The sequence below is a fragment of the Sclerotinia sclerotiorum genome, genomic scaffold, assembly GCF_000146945.2.
Source record: "Sclerotinia sclerotiorum 1980 UF-70 scaffold_11 genomic scaffold, whole genome shotgun sequence".
Taxonomy (NCBI): domain Eukaryota; kingdom Fungi; phylum Ascomycota; class Leotiomycetes; order Helotiales; family Sclerotiniaceae; genus Sclerotinia; species Sclerotinia sclerotiorum.
In genome coordinates this window covers 524,638-551,701 of record NW_001820825.1, presented here as the reverse complement: position 1 = coordinate 551,701, position 27,064 = coordinate 524,638, and the positions used below count along the sequence as shown (strand labels likewise).

The 27,064-nt window shown below is 40.8% G+C and overlaps 8 protein-coding genes across 8 annotated transcripts; 6 read left to right on the top strand and 2 right to left on the bottom strand.

Annotated features, from left to right (window-relative positions):
* Positions 1-213: 213 nt before the first annotated feature.
* Positions 214-5,989, top strand: SS1G_08334 (hypothetical protein; the record flags this gene model as incomplete). Its single annotated transcript, XM_001590544.1, has 3 exons — positions 214-373; positions 454-649; positions 700-5,989. The coding sequence occupies 3 exons, from the start codon at positions 214-216 to the stop codon at positions 5,987-5,989; spliced, it is 5,646 nt and encodes a 1,881-aa protein (XP_001590594.1).
* Positions 5,990-6,565: 576 nt separating this feature from the next.
* On the bottom strand, positions 6,566-6,922 carry SS1G_08333 (predicted protein; the record flags this gene model as incomplete). The annotated part of the gene is made up of 3 exons (XM_001590543.1): positions 6,566-6,745; positions 6,784-6,840; positions 6,890-6,922. 3 exons carry the CDS (start codon positions 6,920-6,922, stop codon positions 6,566-6,568), a joined length of 270 nt encoding a protein of 89 aa, XP_001590593.1.
* A 2,007-nt stretch (positions 6,923-8,929) lies between these two features.
* Positions 8,930-10,381, top strand: SS1G_08332 (hypothetical protein; the record flags this gene model as incomplete). The annotated part of the gene is made up of 4 exons (XM_001590542.1): positions 8,930-9,040; positions 9,108-9,212; positions 9,726-9,744; positions 10,011-10,381. The coding sequence occupies 4 exons, from the start codon at positions 8,930-8,932 to the stop codon at positions 10,379-10,381; spliced, it is 606 nt and encodes a 201-aa protein (XP_001590592.1).
* Positions 10,382-12,927: 2,546 nt separating this feature from the next.
* SS1G_08331 (hypothetical protein) lies at positions 12,928-13,640 on the top strand (the record flags this gene model as incomplete). The annotated part of the gene is made up of 2 exons (XM_001590541.1): positions 12,928-12,937; positions 13,114-13,640. The coding sequence occupies 2 exons, from the start codon at positions 12,928-12,930 to the stop codon at positions 13,638-13,640; spliced, it is 537 nt and encodes a 178-aa protein (XP_001590591.1).
* A 2,920-nt stretch (positions 13,641-16,560) lies between these two features.
* SS1G_08330 (predicted protein) lies at positions 16,561-18,532 on the top strand (the record flags this gene model as incomplete). The annotated part of the gene is made up of 2 exons (XM_001590540.1): positions 16,561-16,750; positions 17,040-18,532. 2 exons carry the CDS (start codon positions 16,561-16,563, stop codon positions 18,530-18,532), a joined length of 1,683 nt encoding a protein of 560 aa, XP_001590590.1.
* A 1,230-nt stretch (positions 18,533-19,762) lies between these two features.
* On the top strand, positions 19,763-20,271 carry SS1G_08329 (predicted protein; the record flags this gene model as incomplete). The annotated part of the gene is made up of 2 exons (XM_001590539.1): positions 19,763-19,989; positions 20,208-20,271. The coding sequence occupies 2 exons, from the start codon at positions 19,763-19,765 to the stop codon at positions 20,269-20,271; spliced, it is 291 nt and encodes a 96-aa protein (XP_001590589.1).
* A 2,735-nt stretch (positions 20,272-23,006) lies between these two features.
* On the top strand, positions 23,007-24,509 carry SS1G_08328 (hypothetical protein; the record flags this gene model as incomplete). Its single annotated transcript, XM_001590538.1, has 2 exons — positions 23,007-23,329; positions 23,411-24,509. 2 exons carry the CDS (start codon positions 23,007-23,009, stop codon positions 24,507-24,509), a joined length of 1,422 nt encoding a protein of 473 aa, XP_001590588.1.
* A 434-nt stretch (positions 24,510-24,943) lies between these two features.
* Positions 24,944-26,216, bottom strand: SS1G_08327 (hypothetical protein; the record flags this gene model as incomplete). Its single annotated transcript, XM_001590537.1, has 3 exons — positions 24,944-25,195; positions 25,288-25,870; positions 26,050-26,216. The coding sequence occupies 3 exons, from the start codon at positions 26,214-26,216 to the stop codon at positions 24,944-24,946; spliced, it is 1,002 nt and encodes a 333-aa protein (XP_001590587.1).
* Between the last annotated feature and the right edge of the window lie 848 nt (positions 26,217-27,064).

The following is a 27,064-nucleotide window of genomic DNA, read 5'->3' as shown; positions in this document are numbered from 1 at the left end:
ACTAACTAATGGTGAAGTTGAAAGGTTGTTCTGTCGACAACTTTATCGTGTTTTCACGAAGACAGCTATACATTGCGAATAACAACTTGGGATTGTACAACAAATTGATCATGTAAAATAATTTTATTGTGACTTTTTTTTCCCTCATCTATACCTACCTTTACGAGCGAGCTTTCGGCCTTGCGACCACACGGCATACCGAATACCCTCACCATGGATTCAAGTAGTAATGGGTATGGCTATTACAATGGCCATAATGGAACAAATGGCGCGTCTTCTTCAAGAGAATCTCGTAACATGAGACCACGCCCATTCACTGTCGACGAAGCTCTTCCCTATTCACCTTTTTCCTCTGTTGTGCCGTTCAATTCTGGTAACCTCACCTTTCCTTTCACCTTCGAAAGATATCCTCAAACACCATTATCAATTTTATTAATAACACTCAATTTGCAGATATTATCCCCCTACCTACAATAGGACTTGGTTCTTCCTCTTCATTATTTCCAAATGCAGCAGAAACTCAACAGGGCAGACAGAGTCTGGAAAGTCTGAATGCCGACGCAACAAACCCATATCAGACCTCTCAGCGCCTACAAAGAACTTTAAAAGAACTCGAAAAGTTGCTTCATCCAAAAGATCATACAGAATAGTAAGGTTAGAGTCCTGCAAACAGTTTGATCTGACTAACATACAAAAAAGCAACTTCAAGATCGGACCAAAGATTGCATCAGTTCCCGATTCTACCCATCTGAAACCAAATCTTTCACCGTTTGCGCAGATGTTATATGACTCAACAAAGGTGGAGTATAGAACCGCGGAACGTTCAGAAGTGCCAGCTATGAGGCACAAAATTCAGAAGCAGAGAGCTAAGTCTCAGACGAAATCGAGGAGTCCAAGTAGTAGCTTTGTGAATGCGAACCTGCAGGCCCATAATGCGAACGCAAATGCTACCATATTTCCTGAAGCTATTACTACGAAGCCTGTTGTCGAGTATGCGAATGTCACACCTAGACCAAAGTCGCAAATCGCAGTCGAAGTTCCTTTACCAAATGCAGCTACGTTTGTTCATAAACAAAGCCCAATTCCTGCAACTTCACATGTCACAAAAATCAGTCCTCAAACATCGCATACCCAACTACCGATTCCTCCACCTCCAGGAATCGCACCGGCCGCTGATCAAGATGGCCAGCAAAACCAAAATATTCCATCATCTTCGCCACAACCAATCATATCCGTCATAATACCACAATCCCAATCACGACCAGAGGAGTACAAGGTTGTGGAGGCTCTTCCAGACTCACCTGGCAGTCCTGCGAGAAAAAGAAGACGGGTGGGCTCCAATGAATACGAAGAAAATGTATCTGGGGTGATCGACCAAAGAGAGAAGGCAGAAATTGCTGCGCGAAATCTACGAGAATATCTTCAAGATGTTTTTGAGGCCGAAAATCAATTTCAGCCGGATATTGATGTTTCTAACCATTTCTTTATTTCGACGAATGAAGGTATTAGCCTTGCGGCTAATCCTCAAATGCGTCTTGAGCCCCTGCTGAATAGGATTATTGAGGTTGGTAGATTCAAACAGGTACCCTTGGAGGATTTGATTCGAATTCAAAAACTCTCTGAGGCTGCTTTGAAAGAGGCCGAGACACTTGATTTGAAGATTGACGAGGAAATGGGAGAGTCGGATGTGGAAACGCTATTTTTACAAATTGCGAATGCAGAACTGGGGCTCAAATCTGCTCGCACCTCACTCAGAGTTATGACTGGTGGGCGTGATGAAAAGCAATTGTACTCGGAGGATCTCATTCAATCAGCCTTGAACGCCTTCAAAAATATTATGGAGACTTTCATTATTCCGGTTGTGGAACTGCGCAGTACGGGATCCACTTCAACATTGTTCAAGTTACTATCCGCTCAGAAAAAAGTTATTCTTAATCTACTTGCCCAATGTAGACGCCTTTTATCACTCATGGCAGTTCTCGTGGCCAATATTGACCTGTCGGAAACGGTGATCAACAGTCTTGAATTTGCAGCTACTAAGTTGATATTTGTCGAGAATGCTCACGCCGAGAAGGACTCCATACTTGGCATCTCAAAATTTGACAATCTACGTGTAGTAGCAATGGATGTGCTTGCCCAAGTCTTCAATAACAATCCGAAGGAAAGAGCTGAGATTTTCAATGAGATTTTGACATCCCTAGAGAAGCTCCCTGTCTCTAAACAAAGCGCTCGTCAATTCAAATTAGCGGATGGCGGGAGCATCCAACTTGTCTCGGCACTAATTATGAAACTGATTCAGACAAGCGCCAGCAAGTCGGATGATGCAAAAGAAAAGCGAAGGCGTAAGGCCCACGACGCTCTCACCGGGGATGACGAGGTCCAAGAGGATGGAACCAATGATGCCGATAATCGTCGTCGATATGACACGGAAAAACGAGCAATTGAACAGAATGTCACAGCAATTCAAGAACTTAAGGACTGCGAAGCTCCATTACTAGAAAGTGCGACACAAAACACTGGATACGTGGTTAATTTCATTGTTAGTAGAGCGATCAAATCCACGAAAAATGGCGATACCCCATATCGAAATCTTCTTGATCTGTTTGTTGAAGACTTTATTACGTGTCTAAATTCTACGGATTGGCCTGCCGCCGAACTACTTTTACGCCTCTTTCTGTTCAAGATGGTACAACTCGCCGAAGCAGACAAAACGCCTGCTCCTGCCAAGAACATGGCTCTTGATCTACTGGGGTCAATGGGCGCAGCAATATCTGAACTACACTCTTATGTTCGAAAGACCGCCGCTTCACTCGAAAATCGAGATGGTCGTATGGGACAGGCTCTCTCAAGGATGGCTGAGGAAACGCTCAGACACGAAGCAAACATTCACGAGATCTTGACATGGGGTGGACCTTACTTAATGTGCCTAGACTTCATGGAAGACCGTTCCTTTTCTGATCCCCAACTAACAAGCAGTGTTTCTCTCTTAATCGTTGAATGGGCCTCACAATTGATAACTGAATATGACAATATTTCCGAAGATGATCCTGATCACGAGCGCATCGAGGAGAACTACGGTAAAGTGGCATACCGATTGAGGATGATGATCACCGATAAGAGATGGTTTTCCACAGAGCATGGCTACGGCTCAGTTGATCCTAATCACGCCCGCCTGGCCTACTCTCTGACATTATTACACTCGAACTTTTGCAAGTCTTTCAGCCGTGTGCTCGATATATTGCTTCGCTCTATGTTCAGTGAACAGGCTACTGTCAGAAGTAAGAGTCTGAAAAGTGTCAATCAGGTTCTGGAAACAGATCCAACTATTCTCGACCGAGAGCCTGCCGCTAAGCAAATGATTTTACGGTGTTCAAACGATCCTTCTGTGGGTGTAAGGGATTCGGCATTAGGCCTAATTGGAAAGTGCATATCATTAGTCCCAGCTCTCGAGGTGGAGATGACGCCTAGTATCCTTCAACGAGTTAATGATAGTGGAGTCGGTGTTCGAAAGCGAGCTATGAAACTCTTGAAAGACATCTACCTGAACAATACGAACAAGGATGTCAAGGCTTCTATCGCTGATGCCATTTTATACAGAGTCACCGATCTTGATGATGGTGTTCAGGAATTGGCCCGGTCGACAATCGAAGAAGTGTGGATGTTGCCTTTCTACAAAGTAACTGGATCCGAAGATACATCAGTCCAAGCAAAACTTGCTATTTCAGACCATGTTACTTTAATAATCAAGACGGCTCAGCGACAAAATGGGACGTCTACGGTTCTTGACAAAGTCCTCCAGAATCTACTCTCACCAAAGTCAAAATACCCTGATGCAAATTTTAAGGTTTGTAGAGCGCTTGTTGCGGCAATGTTCGAAACAATTATTGACAATCCAGCTTCTGAGGATTCTGAAGCACCAACTGCTCGGGATGCCTTGGAAGTACTCACCATATTTGCCAAATCCAACCCTAATCTATTTACCGCCGAACAGATTCAACTATTGCAACCATATGTATCAAATGTCGGCAGTGGTGATGAGGCTGCTATTTATCGTTCAGTTGTTGTCATATTTCGCTATGTTCTTCCTAGCTTACCCAAAGTTCAACACGGTTTTCTCACCGCGATTAGAAAGGATCTTTTGCCAACTATGACACGGAGCCCTAAATCTATCTTGGACGATATAGTTGCTTGTTTGTGGATTATCAGCAGCGTCCTTGACGATTATCACAATTTAACAAGAGTTGTGTTATCTAGTTTGGCTGGTATTCAGAAAATGAAAACCATTGACTTGAACGATCCGAAGCGAGCTGATTTTGTCAAGAAGTTAACGAAGCTTCTACTTATTTGTGGAATGTGTGGTAAGCACTGCGATCTTGATCCTCAACACCAGGTCTTTAAGGAAAAGGAATTCCCAAGTATGAAAGGTACATCTGTTTCGAAACTGATGATCGATACGTTTGCTCCCTTTGCTACACCCTCTCAACCCATGGAAGTTCGAAAGCATGCACTTGATGCAATGGGTATGGTTTGTCAATCTTGGCCAAAGAACTTTTCTGCGGCCAACGTTTACACCACATTTATCCAAGTATTCAGCGACCAGGATTTGGAGCTCGAGTCAATAGTTATGAGGGCTTTTAAAGAATATCTCTCAATTGAGGAGAAGCGATCAGAGGAAAGCGTCGATGGCGCTGTTGGCACTGGTACTGATTCCAAGGCAAAATTGGGTGTTATGGGTGGCAGTCAAGGTGATGGCGTTGCATTAGACATTGCGCAGAGATTCTTGAAGGATATTGCTCGTATTGCGCTCGGTGGCCAAGATAAAGAAGCACTTCTTGCGGCAGAAGTTGTGGCCAGCATCAACAGGCAAGGCCTTGTCCATCCCAAGGAGACTGCTTGTACTCTCATCGCTCTTGAAACTTCACCTACCAGCAAGATTGCCGACATCGCATTCCGGGAGCACAAGGCTCTCCATGAGAAGCATGAAACCATTCTTGAAAAGGAATATATGCGGGCTGTCCTAGCTGCATATGCATATCAGAGAGATGTAGTCAAGGACACTCATGGCGCCACACTCAATCCCTTTACTTCAAAACTCTGGATGATGATTGAAGTTATGAAGATCAGTAAGGTCAAGAACCGAAAGAAGTTGTTTGATAGCTTATGCTCTCGAATCAATTTTGACCCTGCAAAGCTCGACACTATTGAAGATTTACCACATCATCTGGATTTTGCACAATTCATCATTGAAAACCTAGCCTTCTTTGAATACCAAACTGTGGACGAATTATTGTCAACCATTAATTCAATGGAGAAATTGGTGTCAGCTACGGGAACTGGTATTGCTCATGCAATTGAAACAGAGGTCCTTCACATCAGCCTCGACCAACCAGTGAATGAAGCCGACACAAATGGTCATCTTCGTCCTGAAGTACCAAAGCGAGATTTGACGCGACTACAACAACTCACTGCAATTTCAATCATGCTTACAAATCTATGGGAGGCTCGAACATTTCTTCGTCGACAATTTGGATTGATGAACAGAGATGGCAAAGTTAAAGGTGCAAATAAAGATCTCAGTCGAGCTCCGATTAAAGTCACAAGCGTTACTGGGGACAAGTTTTGGGCGGATATTTGTGGTAGGATGACTAGCTATGATTCCGAGGACAAAATGGAAGAGCAGTGTCGAGCGTTTGTGGAATTACTTAATGTAGATCACGACTTCAAGGTCTCGACAGAAAATGACGAGGTTGACGAGAGAGGGAGAATGAGTACACCAAGTGATGATGAAGATAGTACACCTGGTCCACCGGGTGGCAGCGGGAGAGGGCGCAAGAGGAAGGCGAGTACCAATGGAGCTGCAGGGGGTCGAAAGAAGAGAGCTAGGTCCAGTTCTATTCCTAGGGGAAGAGGTAGACCAAAGGGGGCGAGTTCTAGTACCGGGAAAGGAGCTTCCGTTGAGCGTAATGATAATGAGGGCGAATGGGAATAAGCAGGTTCAACTATCTACGCATGGTTTCGGAGTGGCTGGCTTGTGGCGTTTGCTTGGTTGCTAAAGTGAGTACACTGGTGGATCTGGGACGTGAGGAAAGTTATATTTTATCATTCGAGATACCTGAACATTCATCCCATTGGATGGTTTGCTTATTTGCTGGATACATTTTCGTCGGGCTGGATAATTGTTGCGGGAAGTGCTACTTAAAAGGCTGTGCATTTCGGGAATATAAAAATGGGTTATCCGGTATGTCGAAAGGACAACATCTAGCTTGGTGCTGAGATGGCTTGGCTACATAGTATCAATAGAAAGATCTTTGGTTGATTTAATTCAATCATATCATACATTAGTAAATAGTATTAATAGAAAGAAATATTTAGTAAATTTATTTTTTGTGGGGAGTAAAGGTGGTGAAGTGCTGAAGGGGGACTTGAGGAGCTTTGTTGATAATTTCATGGTTGGTGCTGGTACTTTACTGAATCGTTATTGCTGCTGTAAAAGGAAGGTAGGTATAAGGTTTCGAGTTTAAGAGAATGAGATTATATAATTTAAATCTTATCTTGTTTGTTTATTTTAGTAGATTATGAGTCTATGGACTGAATCTCGGAATTTCATTGTCATGACATAGATGATTGGTTGGCCGGCGCCGGGGCTCCATATGACGAGGCAAGTCGAGTCGAGTACGATGGGTGGATGGTGAATGTGCGGATTTATATAAGCGGGAATCGTGGTGGTAGTTGTGAGATGGTTTTCCTTACTCAAATATTAATCACCACTACCCTACTACTTACTACTAGAGCATCTAGCAATTGCAAGTGACCTGGCGTTCGCGGAAATAATTCCCGCAGCTCAGATCATTCATGTGATATGTCATTAGTTATTAATCAATACCGGTACCGGGGTAGGGAAAATCTTCCTATGCATGGCCATGTGGATGGTCATGCGGATGTGGATGTGGATGGATGGATTTCTTTTAGAAATTGGATATTGGAAATTGGCTCATGAGACGGCAGTTCGTGTGTGGAGTATCGAGGTTCGGATTTTTAATTTATCTAGATTCTAGAGTGGGATTTTGATGTTTTGAGGCTTGGAAGCTTTGATGTTATGTAGATTTGGGATTCTGCTGTTTGGTGTCTAGAACCCGGAGTCTAGTTTCTAGTGGATGTGTGGTTCTTTGGGTAAGTGGGGTTATTGGTTGTGTTTTCCGTAGAGATGGGGTTGCTAGAGTACGAGTCGGATATTGTTGATTGATAGTTATAGCTAAGGATCTAGCTCCCTCTTATGAATACTTCTTTTTCATCCCTTAAATTTTTAATTTTTCCTCAATTTGGAAAGTTTGTAATCTTCTACCGCGAAGTAATCTTCAATCCTGAGGAAATATATCTTGAATTTATCATTGACGTTCGAGATTAGATGTGGGCGATCTGTTCTTGGTGTCGGAGTTTTTATACATTTGGTAATTTTAGCGAGGAAATAATAGAGGGGAGGCGAATAGAAAAAGGACGGAAAAAAAGAACATCTCATTTAAGTTTCATTTCACCTGGTAGCCGATCCGTCGATCCGCTAATGCCATGCACAGGAAGATCAAAAGTAAAAATCCTGTATATGGCGTTCGTCTCCTGTTTCCTGGGATATTTTTACTTCATGTGCCTAGGACTAGATCTAAATAGGTCTATTCCCTCGGGAATGCATACCCTCTCTCTCCATTACGTCCCTCCATACCCAACCGCAATTAGAATAAAATGTGTCAATACCTATTGACCCGCGACGCTCTGACCTGACATCTGGCGGGAGAATCTTGGTTAAAATTGTAACTCCTGGAGTCGAACAGTTGAGGTATCGATGAGATAATTTATTCATCGTAATACATATATACATATATCAAACAGAGTCGTTATTCCGCGGAAACAGAATGCATAGGCATTTATTGTATTGAAGCTTTGACACATTTTGAACTGATTTTTTGCCGAAGGCTAGGTGGACCTATGTTAGTACTCTTTATAAGGGACAAAGTTTCAACCACATTAATTTTATATAATAATTTTCAGCTTTTACGGGATTGGATATCCGGGACTCCTCTTTATAAGGGATTCGATTGGTCGAATTTTGGGTTGCTTATAACTAGTTTCTATTGTATTTCTTATTTCCCAAGAACAGATCGTCATCTGTTACGGCACGGTCCATGATCAGCACAGTCTTTTGTGATTGCCATGACTCAACGTCGTTACATCGCCATGTATCTTTGTGGATTTATCAAAAATTGAAAACCAGACCAAACATTGATCTGTGCAAAGCTACAAAACGTCATGTGCAGCCTGCCAGCGAAAGAAACTCTACAAGAAGCAACTTGAATACGTCTCCGTTCATTCTAAATCATAGACCTAAGCAATACTTACATTATAGATATAAAGGTTCAACGGATGTGCCTGTATTGGCGTTGGCTAGAAAACACTAGTATCAAGAAGTCAGTAGGACCGGGAGCCAAAGTTGATGATATTGGTAGATGAATAGACCACACTGCAGACCTTAGGAAACAAAACCAAGACTTTACTTAGCATGATCCCAGCCCTTAACTCCAAATCCAATATATTAGTTTCGCTACTCCGTGAACCATAGCAAGCATTGTTCATTCCGCAGCCCTACCTCTCATGGAAACGTGAAATGTAGCAGGTTCAACCATGAAAGTATCGTCAAATACCAAAGCTACTAGCTTCAGATTATCCAATCCGGTAATAATCCATTTGAAGTTTCGATTGACGATTTTCCCCAGAAACAAGCGGAACTGTTGTGGTCGAATGCAGGCATTTGGTAGACCATATACATTAAATAGACTTCTGTGTCTACACTCCATGATTATTGATTTCTTGAACATTATATACACCACCGATTACGACGAGGCAAATCATGAAGGACCGCCAGATTCAGATTGTCGCCGTGATGACTGTAGGTTTGGTTCTTACATGGTTGGGCGTTGGATTGAGATGTTATACGAGGCTATTTGTATCGAGGACTTTTGGGGCCGATGATTACTGTGTGATTATTGCTTTGGTGAGTGTATTTGGAAATACTGATGAGAGCTTAATCTCAAGTAAGTCCTTGCTAATGGAATTTGAAGGTTGGGTATACTATCACAGCACTTTTTGTATATCTAAGTGTTCATTCTGGAGCCGGGTTGCATAGCAATGAACTTGATTTTAATGGATTAGTCAATGGTGTAAAGGTATATATTATCAACTCCGTTCCATCTTGATTTACATTGAATGGAAAGTCATTAACGAAATTCAGTACACAATTATCCTTGAACTTGTTTACATTCTTTGCACAGCCATAATTAAAACCAGCGTCGGACTCCTCCTCTTCCGCATTACCTCTTTCAGGCCCTTCTACAAATATCTTATCTGGGCCAGTCTTGCTATAATATGGACATGGACCATCGTAACTTTCATTATTGGATGTCTACAGTGCAGACCATTGAGAGCGGCATGGGATCCATTGACTAAAGGGAAATGCTTGGAGGCTCACGTCATTACAAATTTCGCATATGCTATTTCCGCCCAGACGATTTTCTTCGATTGGCTTTTTGCTCTCTTGCCAATACCAATGCTGTGGGGTCTCAAGATGAGTTCTCAGTTGAAAGTGTCGATTGTGATTATTCTAGGTTTGGGAATCATGTAAGCAACCAATGTGGCGTTCTCAAGTATTGGGAGCTGACACGGGGAATTCCCCTAAATAGTGCAAGTTCTGCTACGATTGTTCGTTTTAAGTACTTGGTAGCTCTTGTAAATGTCAGAGATTCATTGTGTAAGTCAATTCTTCTGGAAGTCCCTCGCTTCAATAATACGCCTCATTTTTGCTTCTTAACTAACCTCTCCTTTTCGTTGTAAAGACTATATAACTCCTGTTATTGTTTGTTCCGCCATCGAAATCGGCCTAGCCATAATTGCTGCGTCAATCTCTACACTCCGACCGCTTCTGTGCAGATGGCACATCCTCGGTTTCTCTAACGACCGCAGTTCAGATCCTGCACCCGGGGGACCACGGTCAGGCTCTTGGCGAGGATATAAGAAACATCCATCCGGGTCAAATAAGCCGAATGGAAGTCCCCAATCTGATGCATTAGAAAGTCCACGGGATAACGTACGATGTTCGGACTTAGAAGTAGAGCAGAGTTGGAGCGGGAAAAACGAAGAGGGAATTTGGCGAGGAGCAGACGAAGATAATGGGGAAAATGAGAACGTAGATGGAGGTGCGAATGAAGGCAGACGGGAAAAAGAAAACGAGGGTTTCGAGTTGGTTTCGAGGCCGGATGGGAGGATTGTGAGGAGGACGGATATTCGGATGGATTATGATGAGCAGAGGATAAGTTATATGGGTAGGGAAATGGTATGATACGATCTGATATTTTCGAACCGTGGGTGGATATTTCCATAGGACGGAGGAGTTTTGTTTGTGGGCATATTTTGTTTATAAGGGATTTACACGCTATACCCTAGAGAGCTACACAGTACATATATAGCTAAGCATTACATACATATAGATATTTACATCCTTGTGTTCTTTTGCGTAAGAGTTTGCACTTGTAAGGAATTTCCTCCCATTTCTATTTACCCATAATTATTCTTGAAGTCAAGAAGAATCTGCTTAGAGCGATGAGTATCAATCACAGGAAATAATATAATGGGATTTACTGCTCTCATTACTGGAGAAATATAGATGCATGCCACCGGGGTAAATAGTTTTATCTTGGTTAGAAAGTCGGCGATGTAAGTTGTTACAGATATGCAAAATCCCAACAAATCCCAACCATTGCGATGAAAGCTAAATCAAAAGAGCACGGTACGTACCCAAGACCAGACGACCTTCATTCAAAATTTGCACTAGCAATCTCAAAGTTTGGAAAATTTGAACTTGGCAACCGAGTTCTATCTTAATAAAATAACGATATTAGATTTTGAGATGTTCTTTGTTTGATAGCTCGAGGACCTTCTTTCTAGTAGAGTAGTGTAAGATTTTGTAATCGAATGATGGAGTACAGAATGGGTGTTCGAATGAGATGATTGGATTTGTGATGTCATGCTGGGATTTGTATATGCTTGCATGGTTTAATAGAGTTAGCGAGAACTATAATGTTTGGAATAGATTTTGGGTATTGCTTGTAGGACTAGTCTTAGATGTCATAGAGTGCTGTTTGAATTTTGTGACTGAAGATGGATGGTTTACCAAGTAGGAGAAGCGAGTAGTTATTTTGCCACCGTCAAGTATTAGGAACCGTTCTGAGTGTCTGAGATGTTTGAGCAGTTGCACTCATCATGATATGCTCCGAAAGCACCCTTACCGGCGAGAACAAATGGGTATATTAAAATCTAGTATAATCTAATTGTAGCTTCAAGATCGCTGCACTGTGTGAATTATCTTAGACTTTTTCTTTGCCAAACATAAATGATCAAGAAGGACGAAGTAGTAAGCCCGTGACCTTTTTTCCTGGGTAACAGAGGCGCGGGCTTACATTTCAAAATAAAAATATCATCAGCTGGATATCTAGAGAGGGTGCACCAGTCTGTTACGTGACGGTTGTTATCCCACTAGTGGCTCACGTGCACTAGCCCTGTATATAAAGACCTTCTTACTTAGAATCTTCTTAGTTCTTTAGTTTTAGATTCTAAGTGATTGAATTGACTCCGTTTACGACTTTTCCGTTACACAGTCGATCTGTTGCACTTCACAGTGGATATGTAATCTTTTTAAGTTTAATTAAAAATATATAAAATATTAAAAGATTGGGTGGAAGAGGCCTCTATATTGACTATATTACTACGTCTGTAGGCATATTAAGATCTCCTCTTGGTATCCTCGGAGGGGACCAATATGCCTGCTTATGGTTCATCTAATCTAGCCTGTTTAGGTAACCGTATTACTAATCACGACACGTGATTAGTACCGGTAACTTCTATTCCTTTTGTCACACTCAAGAATACTGGGTAAAGTATCTTGTATTAGAAAATACTAAGCTAAGGAGAAAAGAAGAAGGAAAACAAGAGTAGAGAGTTTTCCTATGATTAAATACAAACGGGGCATGCCACGTGACCCGGAGGTGTGAGGCGTCACACCTTTTAACATAAAAAGAGTTTTTTTTCTTTTATTTGATTATATAAATTATAATCCCTTAAAGAACCTATCAAAAATTCTAATGATCAAAAGAGCTAGATTATTACATATTATAAAAAAAAATTTGTTATTATACTTTATATAATTATACTTTGTATATTTAAAAGTAGTAGTAAAAGAGGCCTCGGTTGCTTCGCATAATCGGAACGGTTCGGCTATAGTTGCCTAATGAGACTAGATCGCCTGCGAAAGTTGCTTGTTTCTATTGGACATATAAATAAAACACCAACTAATATTGACACCCAACAATACAATATAACATACATGTACATTTGTAAGGTTACATATTCTACGGAAATAGTGATCGATGCTGCCCCATTGTATTAAGCTTCAGCAGTAACCGCTTATCCGAAGTCATCGAGCCCCGCCTGCAATCTTTGGGAAATGGGATGTCATCAATTCCTGTTTCGTTGGACTAATATTATCCCTTAAGTTTTATTTATATGATGTCTTCTATAGCTGTATCAGAGGTCATTCAGAATTGAACAATTTCAACACCTTCGCTCTCTAATAATTTTATTCACTGCGCTCCTAAGACTATATTTTGCTATTTTAATTAAGCACCAAGCTCATCAAGGTCACAATTGTCTTCCCCACTCTTTGAGATTAATCATCTTACATCCATTCAACATGTCTACTATCGAATCTCTGCTCTCGCAGCTCACGGGAAGCTGCAAGAACAGCAGACCTGTCAACCCGCTTTCAACTGAGTGAACAACTTCGTGCCCTCTCACGTTCAGTCGCTACCCCAAGACAAATTTTACAGCATCATGGCTATATGTATACTGAGCATGTAATGGCCAGGATTGCCACTGACCTTGATCTCTTCACTATTCTTGCAGAAAGCAACGGTCCTTTGAATATAGAAGACATATCCAAAAAAATACGGTGGAGATCTTACACTGATTGGTTCGCAAAAATATCAACTCAGGATTGTTAAAGCTAACTCCTGTCAGATCGTATCTTAAAACATCTTGCTTCGACCTATAATATTGCACAAGTAGGAGAATCAATCTTTGCCGCCAATAAAACCACTCATCTACTGGCTTCTCCTGCAGGTAAAGGAAATATCATGTTTGGTTTTAACACCCTCAACAAAGCATTACAGGAGTTACCAGACTTCTTAAAGGAGAATGGATATAAGAATCCTGAAAATCCCCTTGAAACTGCCTTCCACCGAGCTTTTGATACCAAGGAACACTTTTTTCCCTATATTCAACAGTTCCCGGACACTATGCGATACTTTTATCCGTCTCTTACTGCATCCAAGAGCCCCGTTCCATGGACATCTGTAATCCCTCTGGCCGAAAAGCTGAGGGAAGCGGATAAGGAAAAACCTCTCTTTGTGGACATTGGTGGTGAACACGGTTATCAGTGTGATGCCTTTCGCAAGGCAATCGCCGAGTATGACTTTTCTGGCCGTGTGATCAACCAAGACCTTCCGGGAACATTGGCTACAGCCCCAAAACACGACGATATCTAGATGATGGCTCAGAGCTTTTTTGAAAAGCAACAAATTCAAGGTTAGTGTTCTTGAAAGCAAAATATCCCTTGAAACGTCTACTGAGTCCCCTTAGGTGCAAACATATATTATATCCGCCAATGTTTCCATGATTTTCCAGACAAGGAAGCCAAGCAAATTCTACAACATATTCGCGACGCTATTTCTCTGACGTCTATTTTGTTGATCGACGAAATGGTCATTCCGAACACAGGTGCATCTCTATTTTAAATGCAGTTGGATTTTACAATGATGGCTTTTCTCAACTCGGCTGAGCGTACACTATCACATTGGCGGAAGTTACTGGAAGAGGTAGGACTTCAGCTCACTCAAGTGTACAGATATGACACAGAGTTAGAATATAATATTCTTGAAGCTGTAAAAGCTGGGGTATAAATTCAGACAGAGCCAAGCTGGGAAGTTATTTTGTTGCAAGCGATTCTCCGGCTACAATGAAAATATTACTCTCCAAATCTAAATTTTTTTCTATAGCTTTGAATGATCCGGGAAAACTATGAAACAAAACACGAATGTAAAACATAATATTTTACATATATCCAAGAACCATTCTTGTTTTCATCAGTAGTTTGTGGCATAGTGCAAATTGAGACAGTGTCTCTAGTCCAGCGACGTCTTCTTGCAAGCAATTTCCTTCGCGTTCTCGATGGAAATCGGCTAATGCCACAGCAACAATGTTTTTTTCTGGGGGTGGACAACTGAGCAAATTATCCAATATTATATTTGATGCCGTTCATGCTATGTAACTTACAAACCCCAATGCTTTTAGACCCCCTTTCTTAGGATTAGCCCTTTTAGCCTTGGTGGACTAATAGAACAAGTGTCTCCGAAGGAGATAATAGTGTGCTATATACGCCATGAACTTACACTTTATATAACATCCGTTACACTTTTCAGCATTTATACACAAATTGAACTAGAAGCAAAAAACTTTCTTATGGACCTACACAGAAGCAATTGTAATTCAACGTTCCGAATAACCAACTACTGATGATGATGATGATGATAGAACTCACACGTCATAAATTCGACACATTCCAATTTTGAGAGATTTGGTTTTCAATAATCATAAATAATCTGTGAGAATTGAAAGATGGTCTAGGAGGGTTAAGCGAGGAGTTCTCCTCCCCTATTTAAAACAGCTACAAGTTCCTAATTCAAAATCACGAAAATCAATTATATAATATAATTAACTTTTGAAGAATACAAAAATCTATGGAAATAATATATATCTCCTCTTATGATTAAATCCCTAATAGAGTTTGAGAAGAGGAGTAGACTTAAATTCAAGTGATTGACTAGAAGTCTTGCGAATAGGAAATACAGTGTAGTATCTTTATAATCGTTGAACTTCCCTCCTCTGATTTCATTTTTCACACTAGCTAGTAACTAGTATCTCCAGATTCATATATATATACACAATACTAAACCAGTCAAACCACATCATAAAGTCCATAAAATCCACCCATCTATCGATTCACACAAAAATCACAACTCACAGACTCTATAAATCCACCATCACACCAAATTATATCCCATCCCTCAATCCTCAATCCTCAATTCCCACTACAGAAACCACAAACCCTCTCAAATTCTTCATAATTAACCACACCCACCCTCAATTAATACAAAAATTCTATAAAATATCCCACTTTCTATATAACTAATCTGCACAACACTCAATCACTCACTCATCTTCACAATTCTTTTCAATCCCTCCTCTCAATACGAAAAAAGATAAAATAAATATAAGATTAGAGATGAAACACCTTTAGGTTTAAATCCTAATCTTAATTCCAATTACTCTCTAGATAACTTATAATACTCATACACTCCCACATTCATACACTCCCACATTCATACACTCCCACATTCATACACTCTCACATTTATACACTCCCACACTCCCACACAAACTACAACCCCAATCCCAAAAACAAACAAATCAAACCCCACAATCGCGCTCCCTTTATTTCTTTATCTAATATAATACTACACAGTTGCATTAGGAATTCTACCTTCGGAAAATAAAAAAAACTCAACAAAGAAGAAAAGCAAGAAATCATTTCGAAGATAACTTCATTTCTTTCAGGATTTTTCGCGGATGAGGAGGGCTAAGAGGTGTATTAAACCTTTATAGATTTGGGAATTTTTCTTTTAAGGATGACTACCTAGTAGATGATTGGGATTCTGGTTGTGGTTTGGGAGGGAAGAAAGAGAAGAAGAAGAAGAAGAAGAAGAAGAAGAAGAAGAAGAAAAAGAAGAAGAAGAAGAAGAAGAAGAAGTAGTAGAAGTAGACTAGAGCAAATGAAGGAATACTGATTGCGCTTTTGATATTCTATAAATTTTATATTATATTATTACATTTCTAACAATTTATGATTCCAGCAGGGGAAAGGAAGACATTGATTTATTTACTACAACTGCAATTGCAATTGCAGTTTTTTAATATTGGGGATAATACGAGAAATAAATATATATTTGATATTTGATATTTGATATTTGATATTTGATATTTGATATTTGATATTTGATATTTGATATTTGATATTTGATATTTGATATTTGACTGCGATATATATATTTTATAACTCTTTGGCAGCACTTATACATTTGTAGTCTTTGACTCTTCCACCTCTCTCCAAATTCTCTCATGCATGCTTCTTTAGTTTCCTCTAGCTTCACTATCCTGCATCTTTATTCTCATATCTCGCTCCTCCCAGCAATCCGAGATCTTTAATCTTCCAAATCTTCAGCTTTTCCAAATCTCCACCCCCGCCAATTACAAATTTCCAACCACCCACCCCTCACCCCTCAACCTCATCCCATCCACCCCCAAACCAAACCAAACCCAAACACCCTCCCCCTCCACCTCAAAAAAAAAATGGCCCTCACTTCCTGGGACCTCCACGAAGCCGAAGCACGTCTAGTAAACTACCACCGATCACTTACCAAAAACCCAAAAACCATACGTCATAATAAATGGCGGCCAGATGCGACGGAGTTTGGAGAATTAGAATTAAAAGATTTGGTTTTTGAGGGGATTTTGGGGGCTGGTGGGTTTGGGAGTGTTTGTATGTATTTTTTATTTTTTATTTTTATTTATTTTTGTGTGTTTGTTTTTTCAAGCTTTTTTGGGGAGATTTTTGGGAGGAGGGGGGAAGGGGAGGGGATTTGATGAGGGGGTTTTGAGGAAGGGGGAGAAGGAGGAGGGGAGTGGGAGATGGAAGATATAATTATGAACAAACAATCCTCGCAACTCCATACGCCAGACCTCCCACGCGCTACAGCGCAAGAAAAGAAAAAAAATAAAAATAAAAGAAACCAAAGAACAAACAGCTAACTCCCCCACTCCCCCTCTAGACCGCGTACTAAACCTCAAAACCCAAAACCACTACGCCTTAAAAATCCAATCCGAAACCGCCGAGCAGCGGGACTCACGACAAAAGCGAACCAACACACCCTCTACACCACACACAAGGGACGAAGCAAAAACTTCCACACCATCCCTAACACCCTCCTCAGAATCAAGTATCCACTCTATCCAAGACGTTTCTATCCGCAATCTAATTTCCAAACGGTATCGCGAAAACCGGTGTTATTTACAATACATCAAGAGCGGACATCCGAACATCTGCGCACTGGAAGCTTTTCTCGATTTTACCTCTGAGATCGGTGATCCTAGTGAGCAGAGGCCTGTGATTCTGGCGAGTTATTACGAGTATTGTGAAGGGGGGACGTTGCAGGAAATCATTGATGGTTATGGGGATGGGTACAGGAAACGCGCGCGGATTATTGAGGAGAATCGAGAGGCGGAAATCTTTAATCGGTGGACTGTCTTGAGTCGATCGAGGTGGGAGAGAATTGAGGATGTGCCTCGTAGGAAACATCCTCCGGAATTATTTATTTGGCATATTTTTACGCAGTCGATGGGTGCGATTGCTTTTCTTCATAATGAACATCCGGATTATATGGACAGGGAGGAACATCGTAGGAGAGCTATGGTTATGACGATGGATTTGGCACCTGGGAATATTTTTTTGAAGTGGAATACGAAGGATGTGAAACAGAGGAGGAGAACGTATCCGGATGCTAAGGTGGGGGATTTTGGGGGTGCAAGTTTTGTGCCAAAGGGAGGTCACTTGGTTATGGGTGGGGAGAGATTGGATTTCGTGTGGAGCGATCCACCTGAGTCTGATGTTTATGATGGAAAAACTGATGTGTGGTGTATAGGGGCTATGATTTATATGTTAGGAACTCAAGCGAAGATGTGTCAGCATAAAGAAGAGGGAGTGAGAGATGATGGAACGAAAGAAGGGGAACTTAGAGATGAACGGATGAAAAGAGAAGAGAGACAGAGACTGAATCCGGAAAGAGTGGGTGAATTAGAGGGAATGTATAGTTCGACGTTGAATAAAGCGGTGAAAGCAGCGTTGAGGATCGAAAGGGATAAAAGACCTAGTTCGGGACCTTTTTGTAAACAACTTGAAAATTCTTATCGGATGCGTAAACCGCTTATGTTTAGAACATTGCCTGAATGGGCTTTATCGGGGAGAAGGATTTTGAAGTATAAATTTCCCGAAGGAAGGGTTGAGCATTTAGTGAGTGGGGAATCTGAAAAGGAGAATGAGAAAATGGAGCAAGAAGAAATGTTAAGGATGCAGGAACAAGCCAGAGAGGCTGCGTTGATGTGGGTTGAGAAGGATAGAAAGTTGAAATTTGGAATAAAACTGGAGGAATGGGAGGAGGGTGATGATGAGGATCATGCGAAATTTTTGAGCGAGATGATCAGGGATACTCCGGAGTTTTATAAAGAGCTTTTGGCAGAGGCCAAGATTAGTGTACCGAGTCCTTGAGTGGTGATAGGGAGAATGAGGTTGGGTATGAAGTTGTTGACGAGTAAAAATGATATGATATATGTTCATTCTGTCGTCAGCTCGAAACTATCAGTTATACCGTGAATATTGATGGATGGTACGAATAGATGAGGGTGAAGCGAAGTGAAGTGAAGTGATATTTTTCTTCAATTTCTACCTTGAATAATCAAAACAGCAAGCAAAGGATATGTGAAACAAATATATGGATAAAACGAATATATAGGTGAAAAGATTGTACGGAAGAACTCAGTAGAATATCGTCCAGATGAAAATTTCTCACGAAGTTTTCAGTTCACAAGATTTTCTTTGCTTGCGACAAACCATTAATTGGAAGCTCAAGTGCTCTATATGTAACTACGAAGCTGTTGGTAAATGACAATCTCGAAATGAAATTGGACTACTTATATCCTTCTACCTTTCTAGTAAATCTTATATGGAAAGAGAAGGTTGAAGGAGGTACTTCGGTTCTGAATAGTCGTCTGTATTTTGCTCAAAAAATTAACTTGCTGCAATTATGATGATTCGAAGAAGTGTAAATAGGGAAATGGAACTTTAAGTCAAAAACCTAACTTAAGAGTCTAAAATACACGGTTGATGGATTTATATTACCGATTTATAGTCTGAGTGACGAACAAACACAAATATATAAATGATGAAAGTTCTCTGGTCCTTAAAATTGACAATAATGAATAATTTGCGTTCGAGGTACCCCTATAATCAATGAGATTTGATAAATATGGTGCAGTCTGACTGTAAAACATCACTTAAGATTTGTAGAACTGAGAATGTCCATTCAACCGGATAATAAGCCGGGCACAATATAATTAAATTTCATGTATAATGAGTCTTGCTAGAATGTTTCATTTCTTCATCGAGGTTGAAGTTTAGATAACCTTATTAGAACGTAGAAACTAGGAAAGATTCTCAGTAGCGTGTTGATTTTAAAATAAGTATAATGATGCTATCATTATTACTTTAAAATGTTTTCGTAAGACTTACAAGGCGGAAATGACACTTGACTTGTTTCCCTGACAAAAGTATTGAATGAAATTTTCACAAGGCCTTTGTACTCAATTTGGAAGATGATGAGTGTTAGGCAATATATGCGCGTACATAAAGGTATGTATGATACCAAATCCCTCATCTTTCAAAATAAGATGAAGTCTCCATCAAGTCACACACGTGCTCAAAACAGAACCACACAGCGGAATGGAGCGAACTCGGAGCACTCCTCCAGACTCGCACACCAGGCCAGAAGCGGCCTCTCCATGTATTAGGACATATCCACTCGATAATCTGATACTTTATGGGTATTTCCCTAAAACTAAACACGCCGAGTCTGGAGAATCGGACCTATTATGGATCCTGGGGCTCCCGCTCTTCAGCACAGATGTACATAATGGTCAAATGGTTGACCAACTTTGGAGCGAGGTACCGTGAGTACTGAGCAAGTATCAGGCATGATGTGGATTCGTGGAGTATACTTATTACACCATCTGGCATGAAAGAGGGATGAAGCTGAAAGAGGTGCGATTGTGAAGATGTGGAGGGGATAGTGGATCGTGATGTTGATGGAGAAGAGGCTAGATTTGACTCCAGGTTTCTATGTAATGGATACTTGAAAGTTGAGTGTGCCCAAACTATGGTACGACAGACGAGGAACGCGCTTGTATCCTTGCTGGTATATCACCGGCATTGATGAATTTGATAAGATGTAGTATAGGCAAGGTAGGTAACCAGATGTGATTCCAATGAAAAGTTCAACCCAGTCGAAGCAAGCCACAACCACCAATCATGGCACACGGCACATAAACAGTACAGTACCTTATAAGATCGAGCCTCAAAGCGGTTCATCGCTTACATTCCCACATCTTCCCCAATAGTATTTGGCATTTGCCCTCAACAGAATTTTCAAGCCACATTCTCATACACCTTCTAACAAAAACAAAAGTTTCAGCACATCAATCAAGCCTTTTAAAGTTTAACTACGCTTCTAGAAGCTTTTTGGACAATAAAATAACAATAAGCGACGAGAGCTTGTTTTAATCTTGGATAAAGCTTGTTCTTAGATAATGTGAACCTGGTGAAGAGAAGACTAAAACAAAAGATTCAAAGCTTTTTGCCGATGAGGTGCCATGTTTAGCGTTGAATGATACTTTGATGTTGTGTTGGATTAACGCTAGAGTAATATTGGTATGGTGTTGGAAATAGCTCTAGAATTGTACTAGAAGCAGACTAGAAAGTTGGGGGATTTACGGCATGTTTTCGTGGGCGTTTTCTAGATTTTTGACGAAGAAATGGAAAAGGGTTTCGAGGAACGAGGAATGAGGAACATTTAATTACTACTCCTATCTACTCGTGCAATTGAAAAGTATAGAATCCCTTTTTAAATAAAACTTTTTTGATTGAAAAAAATATAGATCTTATATATCTATATTTAATATAATAAAATGATGAATTAGATTATATAAATATAGATTTAAATAAGCATTTTACTTATATTTTTTAAACTTTTTTTGAAAATCTTTAAAAATAAAATGAAATGAATGAAAGTAATTGTTACGTGACGGTTGTTACCCACTAGTGGCTCACGTGCACTAGCCCTGTATATAAAGACCTTCTTACTTAGAATCTTCTTAGTTCTTTAGTTTTAGATTCTAAGTGATTGAATTGACTCCGTTTACGACTTTTCCGTCACAGTAATAAATTTTATTAATCGAATTAAAGTTTTTTTTTTGCAAATTCTGGTTCGTTTAGAAAGGAGTTCTGTACCTTCTGGCTGCACAAGTATTCTTTTCGGCATGTCCGTCTGGTGGATTTCAATTATCGATATTTGAGGGAATTGGCTTGCTGTATGGATGTTATCGTCATGAAGAAATTGTGTACATGAGCATTCAAACGGTTCAGCACTCGGTTCAGCAAGATCCAATAATGATTATTAACAATCGAGAAGAATAAAGTGCATACTGTGTACGTTATCTTCAAAGTCCTATCATCATCACATCTTTTGATACCGTATTTCAATTACTCGGGTAGGTATCATTGGTTAATTAGGTACTCTAACCAGATCACACAACCTCCCCGCACCAAATCAATCCCCTGTCTTCCCCGCTAAGTTTGTCTGTCTGTGTGCAAGGGTAGAATTTGCCCCTCCCTCTTGTCTCTCACGGATACAAACCTCTTATGGAAAGGAAGAATGATGCATATGTGAGATAGTGGATATAATATCCATAGTGCGAATCGAAGGTCACTTGATCAAGATTTCATCAATTCATTTTTAGATTAAGATGACTAAATAAATGATTTCTGGATATTTTCCATTTTGCATGAAGAATTTGAGGTTGTGAATCCGCTCATCCATTCATCTATTCATCCATCTTAGACCAACACTCAGATACCTAAGATCCATGATAGCCCCATGATAAATATAGATACTCAAGAGGGCCGTGACCATGAAGATAATAACTCAACAAACTCTGTCGAAAAGTACCTACATACCTACCTACTTTAACCATTTAAAGATCACTCCGGATAAATCAATCAAAGCAATCCAATCATGCTAAAATGGTTAAGCTTTGCATAAGCTTTACATGAGATTTGCATAAAGCTTACGAGGTATCTGCAGATATATTAATCCTCTTAATTAGCTTTTTTCAGATCTTTTTGATTTTCATGTTTTCTTCAGTAGATTAACTTTCCACCTCTGGTTGTGTTCCCGGAGTGTTTTAAATTTGTGAAATCGTTTCTTTTATTTAGAAGAAAATATGAAAATGAATATAAGAATGAGAATATGAATAACCAATCAATTTCATGTCTTGTCTCCAACTGATCTGAGACCCGTTCAACACTACACAATGAGGTTTAATCAACTTTAGAATTCAACGATATGAAAAATACTTACAACCTTGTCCATTTATTATTCGACTAAACCGGTATGCAATCACTCAAAGTCAAGGTTATTAAATATCTAGTCTAAAGTAGTCCAAAGCACTAATCTAATCTCTATAACAAATGATGAATCACGGAAGAATTGACCATCCATTTACGAAGTACCTACCTAGAATTAGTATGGGTCCGGGGTAAAATTAAAAAATATGGAGAAATGGAGACTGGGGTTTGGGGTTTGGGGTAACTTTCATCATCATGGGGAAAGGAAATCTTATAAAGTTGGGCGTTACCTACCTACTCAGATTTTAATAAATGTAACTTCGTTATTAGTAACGACATCTTCTTCTTCTTGTTTGGTTTTTTATATTAAAATAAGAATTTGGTGCTCTCTTTCTCTCTCTTTTTTTTATATAGAAGGTTGACTTCTGATTTTCGATTCTCTTCTCTCCTCTTCTCTCCTTTTCTCTCCTCTTCTCTCCTCTTCTTTCCTCTTCTTTCCTCTCCCCTCCTCTCCTCCCCCCTCTCAACAAACAACCCATCCCATCCACCCAATCCCAACCCCAAAATGGCCGGCGGAATCCCCCTAACCACCACCCCCCTCAGCAGCGGATTCCTCCGCGGCAGCGCGCTCATCCTCCCCCTCTCCCTCGTAATATCCCTCTTCTTCCTCTGGGGCTTCTCCTACGGTCTCCTGGACGTCTTAAACAAACACTTCCAAACCGTCCTCGACATAACCAAACTCCAATCTACCGGTTTACAAGTCGTCTATTTCGGAGGCGGATATCTTCTCTTCTCGCCTATTGCTGCGGAAGTCATGAAGCGCAAGGGTTATAAGATTACTATCTTGATGGGTCTTTCGCTTTATTCACTTGGTGCTATTATGTTCTGGTACGTTGGTATACATATATACTTATCTTACAATTCCATAATACAAACATGATACCTAGTAACTAACACACGCACCCCAAGGCCAACCGCCCATTTCTCCACATACCAAAACCGCATCGCTTCATTTGGCGGATTTTGTGCCTGTACACTAGTGATCGCATGCGGACTCGCCACGCTCGAAACAGCCGCTAATTCCTACGCCGTCGTAATCGGGGACCCAGCATCGGCATCCGCGCGTCTCCAATTCTGTCAATCCTGGAACGGCGTCGCCTCATTCATCGGCCCCTTGATCGCAGGAAAATATTTCTTCACCGGTGAAAATGCCCACAATCTAACTAATGTACAATTTGTGTATCTCGCCGTCGCATGTGCTGGAGCCGCCATCGGGGTGCTCTTCCTCGTTGCTAAACTCCCTGAAGTTTCGGAGGAAATGCTCGAATCGAGTACTGTTAAAACCGAGAATTTCGCTTTGGATGAATTCGGGAATGAAATCGGTCAAGGACCGATTTATAAGCAATATAACATGATATTCGCATTTATTGCACAATTTTGCTACGTTGGTGCTCAAGTAACCGTTGCTTCATTTTTTATCAATTACGCTACGGAAAACGCGACATATTCCTCCTCTCAAGCATCCAATATGCTTTCCTACGCCTTAATTACCTTTACGGTTGGAAGATTCATCGCTACCGCTCTCGCGACAGTTTTCCAAGCTGATTTCCTCATGATGATTTATGCTATTTGCGCTATAGCTTTTACAGCCGTTGTATCAGCATGGCATGGAAAAGGCGCAGTGGTAATACTTATTCTTCTCTTTTTCTTCGAAGCTCCTATGTATCCCACGCTCTTCACACTGGGCACTGCGAATCTAGGTCGTCATACGCGGCGTGGAGCGGGGATTCTCGTCATGGGTGTATCGGGCGGAGCGGTATTTCCTCCGATTCAAGGAGCGATTGCTGATTCGGCGGGTACGAGGATCTCGTATGTGGTTCCCCTGGTCGGGTTTGTGTATGTGTTGGGTTATGTGACGGTTCATTGGGTGAGACATGGGAGGTGTGTTTTGAGGGTTAAGAATGTAGTTTCTGTGGGGTTTGAGGGCGGTGCTTTGGGGGGTGTGGTGGAGAATGTTCATTATGATCGGGGTAAGGGGATGAGTGTTGAGCAGAAGGAAACTATTTGATTGTTTTCTCTCACTTTAATGAACTTGGGAATGATGAATGGATGGATGGATGGAATGATTTCTCTTTATTGGTGTTTGGGATGGACATAAGCATAGCATTCATGATGAGGATGGATTTGCTATTTATTGTATATAGATTCTTTTACTTGCATTTGCATAGGTTTCTCTATCAGTCTCTTTGTTAGATGAGATTCGATGGACGGATGGATGGATGGATGATAACAAAATGATACCACGATATAAAATGAAATAGAAGATGTAGATTTCTTCCTAATATATATATGAAGCATAAAGAAAAGAAGAATATAAATATCATTTTATAATATCTATTCCTCCTAGCCAGTAATACCCCTTCTCCCTCATTCCTTCCCCCTTCTTTCTCCTTTCTCTAACGCCGACTAACACCTCCCCTCCACCCTACTCTACTCAAAACCCTAAACCTTCAACAACAATTTCCCCGTCGTCCCCCTTCCCTCAATATCCGTATGTGCTCTTCTCACCTCCTCCAACGGATAAATTTCATGAATCCTCACATTCAACTTATCCTTAATAATAAAATCAAATAACTCAGCAGAGTATCGTTCGAATTCTTCACGAGTGGCTATGTAGTTGAAGAGTGTTGGACGGAGAACCTTGAGATTTTTTGCTGACAGTTTGGAGATTGGGAATGGGGGGACTGCGCCGGACTAGGAGGGCGTTAGTGAGTATTTTAATGGGGCAAAGAACATGTGATGGGAAAGATGAATAGGGAAGCACAGAAAAGAAACAAAAAACTCACCGCATTACCAAAACTAACCACCGTTCCCTTTCTAGCAGTAACCTCCAAATCTCCCTCAAAAGTGTCCTTCCCCACACTATCAAAAACCGCTTGAACTCCCTCACCCCCTGTAATCTCAAGAACCCTTTTCACAATATCCTCTGTCTTATTATTAATGCCCACCACGGCCCCATTTTCCTTCGCCAACTCCAATTTCTCTTTCGAACTAGCCGTTGCAATAACTCTCGCCCCTACCACCTTCAACAATTGACATAACCATAAACCCACACCACCAGCAGCTGCATGAACCAAAATCCAATCATTGCGTTGAACATGGTAAGCTTCGCGAATGAGGGTTAGAGCTGTGAGACCTTGGAGAAAGGCGGCGGCTGCTATGCCGGGAGAGAGTTCAGACGGGACAATGTGTACTTTGGATGCGGGGACCACGGTGTATTCTGCATAGGTTGAGGTTCCCATGTAAACTACTCGGTCGTTGGGTTTGAGGTTGGTGGTTGTGGAGGGACCTAGGGAGACAATGGTACCTTCGGCTTCGCGGCCGAGGATTTCAGGCTTGGGGGACTGGTAGAGACCAGTGCGGAAATAGCTGAAGGGGGAGGATGTTAGATGAGGATTGTGAATAACCTAAAGGTTGAGGGAATGGGATGAGAAATAAGACATATTGATCCAAAACATCTCAACTTCAACATCAATAAATCCAATACTCATATTCCATCACACAACCCAAACATCCCCTTCCTCCCAAAATAAGAAACCAAAACCTACGTATCAATATAATTAATCCCCACAAACTCATTCTTCACCAAAAGCTCTCCCTCCTTCGGCACCGGAACCTGTAAATCCGTCTTAAAATCCAAGACCTCCACCCCACCGGTCTTCTCAATCAAAACACCTTTCATAGTCTGCGGGATTGGGGAAGCTGAAGAAGACATATTGCGTGTTTGAATACTCGATTTATTACAAAGAATCCACGACGAGGTAAACACCGAACGAATGCGAGATTTTTGAAACCGTGAGGTGCTTATTGCGTTATATTGAGGAATTGATGTACGTGAGGAAATTCTTCCTGAAAGGCTTAGATTTCGAAGATTACAAGTTGTGAAGGTTCTGCGTAGAGGTAACCTTAATTTTAATTCAAGAAAAAATATAGAAGTTGACATGTGTAATTGTTTGAATATCTCAATTCATTCAGAAGAATTAAGAATCAGAAATCACACAAAAGCAAAGAACAGAAAAGTACGTATAGCACTTTCTAGAATACCATCATCTTATGTATCTCTCAGGGCGTTGCGTTGCTTACAAAACTATTTGATTGATATCACGCAAGTGCGGGGTTATTTTCCATATCCAATTTCACAATTTCATGTCGCAGGGGTGGAGCGGGGTGTTTTAGATAATCAAAAAGTTGTCGTAATATGACGAATTCCTTACCAAGCAGGAAACTAATCGACAATACCTATTTAACCTATCTATCCAAACAATCCGATTCAGAGTAAGCTACTAGGTACCTAACTATATTAAACTTTTCCCTTAACAAGCTCCCGGTGAGCTCCTAACCACTCCCTCGATTATCCTTCCTTGGTCTTAGTCTTAGCACGCTGGGGGAGCTTAGACTGCTTAGACTCTTCGTTCTGTCTTATCCGAACGATCCAAAGATTTAGCACCCGGCGCTTTATGTTCTAGTTTGTGTTCAGGGGTTTTATCTAAGCGTATACTAAACTCTTTGCCACTATAATTACAAATAAATTGTATGAAAACAGATTTATTTTATTCTCTAACT